General features: G+C 32.9%; 1 protein-coding gene across 1 annotated transcript; it reads left to right on the forward strand.

The window, feature by feature from the left end:
* The first annotated feature begins 355 nt into the window (after window positions 1-355).
* Window positions 356-8,231, forward strand: LOC149410807 (uncharacterized). The gene is made up of 3 exons (XM_089648345.1): window positions 356-359; window positions 595-1,043; window positions 7,651-8,231. The coding sequence occupies exons 1-3, from the start codon at window positions 356-358 to the stop codon at window positions 8,068-8,070; spliced, it is 873 nt and encodes a 290-aa protein (XP_089504471.1). The 3' UTR covers window positions 8,071-8,231.
* The last annotated feature ends 990 nt before the right edge of the window (window positions 8,232-9,221 follow it).

Genomic DNA, 9,221 nt, shown 5'->3' on the forward strand with positions numbered 1-9,221 from the left:
AACCTATTGGAAATTTTACAAAAAATTATGGAAGTTCAATTTGCGTGAAAAATGATTTTGAAAATAATTTTGACAATTCTACTAACACCAATAATGATCCATTTAATCATATAGACAGTTTCACTAGTACAAAAAATGGTTTCGGCAGTTATAATAACATAAAAAATGGTTCCACCAACACATTTGATGGCTCTCTGAACAAGTTTAACAGTTCCCCTATTAAAAAAAATGGCTTCGATAACAGCTTTGTAAATTCTACTAGCAACAGCAATGTCTTCGATAACAGTTTTGTAAATTCTACTAGCAAAAGCAATGGTTTCGATAACAGCTTTAAAAGTTCAACTTGTCTTAAAAAATGCGTTGATGGCTTTGATTCTTCAACAAATGTCAATTCATTTGAAAGTTCTACAAAAAACCATGATTGTTTTGGAAGTCTAACCAATAATCTCAATGAATTCGAAACCAATATAACAGATGCAGCCAAAGGCGAAAGCGTTTTATCAAATTTCACTAATCAACGGAATGAAATTGACAGATCTAAAACAATTAGCAACAGTTTTAATAGTAATTTTGATCTTTCTAAAATAATTAAAGATGGATTTGATTTTAATGATACTAATTTGACAGATGAAGTCAAGAAAGGAGAGAATGATAGAGTAACAAATGCAGGAATAATCAGAAGATCGATAAATGGAAAGATAACAACTAGCAATAAAGACAAAAAAGAACAATTAGAAAGAGCGAGATCTTTAGAAGAGGAACAAGACAAGAAGAAACGTCTGGAAGAAGTCAGAATCTCGGATAAAGTTCACAGTAGAAGTGCAGATCGGAATTTGGCAAAAGAGCGAAGGTTCTCTGACGAGAAGTGCGATATTTTACGGAGGATCGTTAGTGGGTTTCTTGGAGGATGGACCACCGGAAGTGTGGTGGATATTGCAAGATGGCGGAAGCGGAAGTCAAGCGAGGAACTGTACCGTGAGGCATCACTTGCGCTAGGGATTCCCTGCGAGCTGACGGATTCATGCAGGTGTTTGGAATGTCAGGTGAGATGATTAATTAATGCAATGTTATTTTACACCGAACGATAACATTCATAATTTTATTTTGACCGCCATGAAACGTGTTTGGGTCTATTCTGTAATTAACAAAACATACAACGGATTATCGGGATTCAATTAAATTAATATAACTCTTGCTTTTCTCGATTTATCTTAATTGAATTACTTCAATGTATCAATATCCATGTTCCCAAAAAATCATGCCGTTTTCTTACGTTTTTACTTCAATAATACCAGGACACTAGCTTACCAAAATTCTCCGATTCCGAGACTTCACAATCTCGGAAACAAATATTCTGATCTGGGTGATATATTTCATTTGAAAACTAATCAGTATAAATGTTGTATATTTTATCACTTTTATTCTTCTAGACACAAATAGACCTATGTACCCATATAACTTCTCCGCTTCTACTATTTTGTTTTGTTGAATCTTTTAAATTCAATTTTATGCGTGAGGATTCATTTTTGCCATAATGTTTACATTCTTCTTTATTGTATTAATTTTTAAGTGTTTACACTGATACAAAATGCTTGTATTTTTTTTAAAGAAAAGCCAACTAGGGAGTGTAATAAATAAATAAATAATTGTTAATTACCACTGGAATGAAAAGTTTCTCCAGTTACAATATGTTATTCGAGAGATTTAAACAATGTTGTAAAAAAGTTATATACAAATTTGAACTCTCTAACTTGAATAGGCAATTCTGTGTTCCGAAAATCTTTCGCCACAGCCACCGAAGACGATATCCATAGAAATATGATCTACACCGATGTTAAAGAAAACTGATGTCGCTAATTTACTCAAAACCTTTCGAGTCCTAGACCCCAGATAAACCAATTGATTTGATTATCCATAAAGTATTAATAGTTTACAAAATGAAAAGCACTAATTGTAATTAACCACTAAATTGAATTAAATGTATAGATTACCCTATCAAACTCAGTTACATAATTTAGAAGACCTAAGCGCACAAACAGGCAGACTTGGATAGTGACATTGTTTTATACTATCAATGTATTGTCACGATTACAAATTTACTAAAAGTTTATCAGGAAACGGCCTGTAATCCATTTTTTAGTTCATTATGATCTGGGATGTTCTGGAATGTTCCCGAACGTTCCAAACTATTCCCTAACATTCCACAACATTCCATAATGTATAATAAGTTGTTCTGGAATGTTGTGGAATGCTCTCAAATACTGTTGAATGGTTTGGACTGTTCTAAAAATTTCTAGATTGCGAAACTTCCAGCCGTTATATCTTCAAAAGCACGCCCTTCAGGTAAAAACGGTAACCTTCTTCATGGATGGGGGATAAAGAGCTACTACACCATATAACTCCCTTGATCGGGATTCGTTTCTGAGTTTTAGCGGCACGCAAATTGTACACTTACTTTTATAATACATAATATTGAAATTGATTAGAAGATGTACTTTCATTCTATGGTAGATGTTCCGGACCGTTTTGCCGGTATAAAAATCAACCCATAAAAACAAATTATAACACATCTATTCTGAAATGTTTTTTAATTTTTTTGTTGGTTCGTCTGATTATTGAACCTTCTTACCCAGGAACTGGAGTAGTCAACATTACCAACCTTGCCATTTATTTCGTATATTAACTGCTGCAATGTCATCCAATTTCAGAGAAATGCGTACTTTACGCGTGTGTATGCGTGTTTACCACAAACATATTGGTGGCAATCACGTATACACACGCGTAAAGTACAATTTCAGAGAAATGCGTACTTTACGCGTGTGTATGCGTGATTACCACAAACATATTGGTGGCAATCACGTATACACACGCGTAAAGTACAATTTCAGAGAAATGCATCCTATTGGTTAGTGAGTGTGTTTGATAGTTGGTTGTGTATGTATTAAAAAAGAATGTTACATTTTATCTTGTGCATAAAATGTCGGTACATGGAATTTTATAGAGGCGACAATGGCAGGGCTGTTAATTAAGTTATTAATGACTGATCTTGATAGAATGCGCTGTCATCGACAATGTCTGGTAGTATATCTGCTGAGATTCAGATCGATCTGATGTCGGGAAGTGGGTTAATTTCCGCTTGCAAGATTTGCATTCGTTCATTACTAAAAACAAAATTCAAATTCAAATAGACGTATTTAATAAACGGCAAAACGATCATTGCAAATAAGTTTGTAAATGCGCGAGTGACTTGGTTCATAATCAACATCTATTATTGTCAAATTATTATAAGCAATAATTAGTGGCCTGAAATATCCATACAAATTGAAAATATCTCCCGAGTAAAAATAAATGCCGCTGACGTGAATTGAACCCGCACCTTTTGGTGTCCGGTCAGGTTCTCTGGACCACTGAGCTACATCGGCTTATTTCTAACAAGCCAAATAATTCAATATGTACTAGTACTTCAATCAACAATTACTGCTTATTATAGTTTTTCACCTGCAAACAACCAACTTTATTTTTGCAGGAAAGGCTTTGTTAGTGCTAAATTTCCCACTAGATGGCGTCGAGACATATTATATCTACATTTGTTGGGTGAAATATTTTGACTAGTCAAATATATTTTTTTAATGTGTTATAAACATTGGTTTATCATTAAAAAAATAATAATATAATGTTGTTATTATTTATATTATTTAAGAATTTACCTAAACTAATTTTAATTAGTGTAAAATTTGTTTGGGATTGGAGATTTCGCTAGGTTATTTATAAACAGAACTCTACGTCCTCAGAATATTTACATTATTATTAAAACTACAGGCCTGTTTGTTATTTAGGAATTTAATCGATTTATTTTTGTTTAATTTCTAACGAAGTAAAGGACAATTAAAATTACTTCAGACATTCTCACAATTCACTTCTATTAGTTTATGTCTTCAGTGGCCTCAGCTCGTTTAGATAGAAGTTCAGATTTTCGGTTGAAAAGACATAAAAAAGATAATAACGCCGTATGTAAAATTTTATGACGAGAACAATGTGGCAGAGAAATGTGGGAAATAGCTGTAACTATCTTATGTCTTCATTCGTATAAATAATTCAAACGGAAAATTCGTAGATGTGAAGGTTTTTGAGCTGTTAACCCTTTGAGACACATGCGGGATTTTTTTAATCGAGAAATATTCCCTTTCTGCTTTGTATTTATAATAATCGGACTTAAATTATATGATTTATACAGCGCTGTTATAAAATCTGACCTAACCGATGTATATATATTTTTTTCAGTTGTTTTTTACAATTGTATTATTAAAAAACGTAACCTTATCTAATACCTAATTAATTATCACTGGACTGACGTCCGTTCTCGTTGAGTGTTTAAGTTATTCAATCGAAATAGTTAAAACACTAGCTCTGCCCCTACGATCGGCTAGGTTCGGTAGTCCCAATCGGAACCATTCGGAACCTGACTTGCGGAAGCGCCTGCCTGCTGACAAGGCAGTGCCACCTATGGTTAATTGCTAAATATTTCATTAAAATATATTACCGACATTACCTAACCTAACCTTGTCTAACATTCACGCCGTTCGATAGGCCCCGAGGAAAATAATTTCCCTCAGAGCCTACGAAATCTTTGGGGAAGCTGTGTGGAAGGTGGAAGGGTTAATTTGGGTCTTGAAAATACTCACAATGTCGGATGAGGTTAACACAGAGCAAAACATTCCACAGCCGAGTTGTTAACTCAAGAACGGGTCGTAGAAACGACACGTTCTCATGTGACAAATGTCAACCATGTACGAATGCCGAAGGGATCAATGACGATATTTCCTTGGAGCATCTTCCATTGAAATACCGGTAAAACAATCATTCCCATCCGACACCTTTGTAATTTATTTATTTATTTATTGTAAGAAACAAACAGCAATTTTATACAGAATAAGTTATACAAGAGGTTAAATATGAGGTAAGCCAAAATAGTTTCTTTTGCTAATGTTGGTTAATATGATATAATACTAAATTGAAATTGGTTATAACCATTTAAATGAAAATGAAATTAACAAAAGAGAAAGAAAAAAAAATCATACAAGTATATTAGAAGGAAGAAGGAATAGGAAAGGGCAAGAGGCAGAGGAAAATGGGATGGGGACAGGAGATGCTCATGTTGTACCTTTTCTATAACTGTGCATTAATTTAAACAACATTTGTGGTCGTACGCTTGACTTCGTTTCTGTATTTCACAAGAGTATTATTAAGAATATCGATATTGTTAAATTGCGTGTTATATTGCGCGCATATACGGGGAATTGGAGAATTTTTTCTAAGGTTGGTTCTGCACGCGGACAAATGAAAAAAATGGTTTTTACTGGTTGGCCTTGTAGGTATGTGAATTCTTAAATAATTTACGAGTTCAGGAGAGTCCAGGCCGTTATTCAGAATTTTGTATAAAAATATTTGATCAGATATTAATCTACGTGTTTGATGTAATGTAAATTAAAAAATTACACATCAATCCTTCCTGTCTGAGGTAATAATTTACACTGAGCATATAAGAACTCATAAGTTTGAAAGATAGGTTTTGAAATCTTCTCATGAGGTGACATTTTAGGATATATTGGGTAGGTAGGAAAATTGCAGGAATTACTAAGGTTTTCTGTTCTAAGTATGAAATATGGTTTCATACACTGAGATTATGCAGTTTTAAGTATGTAATATGTTTTCATACACTGAAATATGCAGCTTTAAGTATATAATATGGTTTCAAACACTGAAATATGCAGTTTTAAGTATATAATATGGTTTCGAACACTGAAATATGCAGTTTTAAGAATGTACTATTGTTTCATACACTGAAATATGCATTTTTAAGTACGTAATATGGTTTCATACTCTGAAATATGCAGTTTTAAGTATGAAATACGGTTTCATTTACTGAAATATGTAGTTTCAAGTATGTAATATTGTTTCATACACTGAAATATGCAGTTTTAAGTATGTAATATAGCTTCATACACTAAAATATTCAGTTTGAAATATGTAATATTCATACACTGAAATATGCAGTTTTAAGTATGAAATATATATTGCTTCAGATACTGATTTTTTTCTTCTTCGATTTTCTCAGTAAAAATACGCACAAGATTTAAACTCAAAGGATGACAATATAATCCTCCTGATGACTATATAGAGTCCTCAAGTCCTTCCGAATACATACCTACTTACTCGCATATATACCGCGCCAGCAAATTCTATGTTGTCATTTAAAAGACAAAAAGAAAAATTCTGAAGGGGTATATTCATTCATATCAAAAATACATTCAGACATTTCCGATTCTGCTTTGAATTTCAATATTTGAATTGTAATGTTTTGTCCCGTCAAAGGGTTTTGTAACTCGAAATTACCCAAAAGTTTGAACTCAATAAAATTTTATCGGGCCTTAAATTTCCATAGGTGTTTCGAGAACTGGGGGCAGGTAACTTCAACCCGAACTTTCCCAAAAAGTTCAGAAATGACAAGGACGGGTAGAGAAGTTTAATTGGTCGTTGAGTTGAGGAGTTCACCAAATATTATTTATATTCGTCGAATGTTATAACTTTTATTGCTGATGCCATAAAACCTTTTGATGTCGGTAAATAATCGTTTATTACTATTCACTATTTATATGGTATAGATATTATTTGAAAGACCGATTAATATGATAAGGATGATTTATTTTTTAATGATAAACTAATGTTTATAAGATTTTTTTTTGCATAGCACAAAGAATAACAAATTATTATAAAAAGCAGTAACTGTCGATTGAAATACTGGTACTTACATATTAAAATTATTTGGCGTGTTGGAAATAAGCCGACGTAGCTCAGTGGTTCAGAGCACCTGACCGGACATTAGAAGGTGCTGGTTCAATTCCCGTCGGCGGCATTTATTTTTACTAGGAAGATATTTTCTATTTTTATTGATATTTCAGTTGACTAATTATTGATTATAATAATTTGTTAGGATGATTTATATTATATAATGTTTTTTATTATGTTAATAAAAATAAATAAAAAATTGAAACAGTAGACATCTGACGCAGTTCTCTAACTATATGGCAGAAAGTCTGTTTCATCCTCACTAAAAACTCGCTGTCGGTGAGTTCTGATGTGATAAAATTTGGAGATTACTGTTTTTTTTAGGTCATATAACATGTCCGAAATCTACCCTAAACTAGTATAACTAAAAACAAGTTAATATACGAAATAAATATCGGTCCTGCTCAATCGGGATTTAGCGCAGTTGTTTGCGCTGTTGACTCCAGTCCCTGTGAGGAAGGTTCAATCCTTAATCAAACAATTCATTTTTAAATTTTAAAAGATATTTTAAGTTCAAGTTCACAACAGTTTGAGAATCAGTCAATGGTTCAATCCTAAGTCCAATCCAAAAAAAAATTCCATGAAATTGGCTACTAGCCGGCCTAAAAGATGGCGCAACTACGTCGAAAATTGAAAATAGATTATAAAAATAATATTTGGATGATTTATATAGTGCCGTTTTTGTGCAATATCACCTCAAGAGCGATGTAGTAAAAAAAAATTACCGGAAGATTTTTTTAAAAGAGGTTTTTATTGATACTGCCAATATTCAACAATGTTGCTAATTATTATTTTTTTCAACAGTGTCACTACTTCGACTGCGGGGATACCGACAGCGATACCAGCGAGACGTCCATCAACCTCTACGACTGCGACATCGAAGAGATGTCGTACGACCAAACTTCGTCGAACCATAACTCCGACGTCCTTTACTTCGAAGACGAGACCAACGAAACATGCTACAGCAACACAGACCGGCAAATATCGATCGACATGCCAAGCGACAGCGACGACGACCAAAATCGGCGAGAAATAGAGAGAATTTTCGACAACGACAACACCGAGAACGAGGAAAAAGAGTGGAACGGCGGGAAAACTGACAGATCGGCGCCAGCCATCTTTCAAGATGGCGACGATTTGGCGCCAACGATAGAAATCGCCGCGGGGACTCCGGTTATTCTGGACCATTTGTTGAACAATCCGATGACGTGTGCGCTTCAGTGATAGATTCCACGTAATTTCATTCGAATTATTCATTATAAGATACGATTTTTATGTAGATAGCCAGACGATGTAAGGTGATCTCGAATCTGTGTAACTTATTTATATGCAACTGAAATGATTACGTTAATATTCTAAGGCGGATCCACATAATATGTATCATTTTACCGTATCAGAAAATCAATTCCGTAACACCAATGTGTTTTACGATCGCTATTGTGATACGCATTTATAATATACAAATCATTCTGAGAAGATACGTGATAGGGCCCTTACCATCTCGATTCCTGTTTTGCCGAATCATCGAAGGAGATACAAATTTAGGGTAGAGGTAGTTATTTGATACAACGATACTGGTCGACAACTTGATGCTTGATACGGTGATACGATACGATTTTCGATACGTTGATCGGATACGTTAATATGATACATAATATATGGAACCACATTTTTTTATTCTTTACGTTCGAACTTTTTTTGTTTAAAAATACGGGTTGTTTTTTTTAAAACATAACTCATAAAATAAATAAACTATAAGCTACTGTTCCTCTTCCAAAGCAAGTGTTATACTTTTAAGTACTTAACTTTCAATTTTTATAAACACTCCAAAAATATTTGTCATTAGATTCCCAAAATACCATCTAGAAATTTAAATATTTTTTAAATATAAAATTAATTAGTAATTAATTTGTTATTTTTGCAGAAAAGCTTAATCGGTTAACAGATTATCAGGATGGTAAATGGTTCCGTGTTAACCCCTCAGGTCTCTGGCATATTCTGTCAGAACATTTCCACTTTGCAATAAAATCCAAATAAATTGAGTATTTCTGAACTTATACGAAAACTAAAAACTGTTTTTGAAAGGTGATAAAATACATTTTTTTTATTAAAAATAAATAGATACCTAACAATATTTTTTTTTAATGCAAACATACAAAAGATTATAAATGGCTCACTTTACGTTTTTTCGAAAAATAAATACTGATAACGAAAAAGTAAAAAAAACAGACATATTTTATTAGGTAAATGTATCTATTATTAACGTTTTTACACGTCCCTTTTTGTTGTTTCATGTAAAAAAAAAATATAAAAAATTCACAAATTTCATAATTTTTTTCTCAAATTGTGTTTGGAAACTTTGGTTTTTAGAGATT

Source organism: Hesperophylax consimilis, chromosome 27 (genome assembly GCF_061612785.1).
Source record: "Hesperophylax consimilis isolate HC1 chromosome 27, BYU_Hcon_1.0, whole genome shotgun sequence".
Classification (NCBI taxonomy): domain Eukaryota; kingdom Metazoa; phylum Arthropoda; class Insecta; order Trichoptera; family Limnephilidae; genus Hesperophylax; species Hesperophylax consimilis.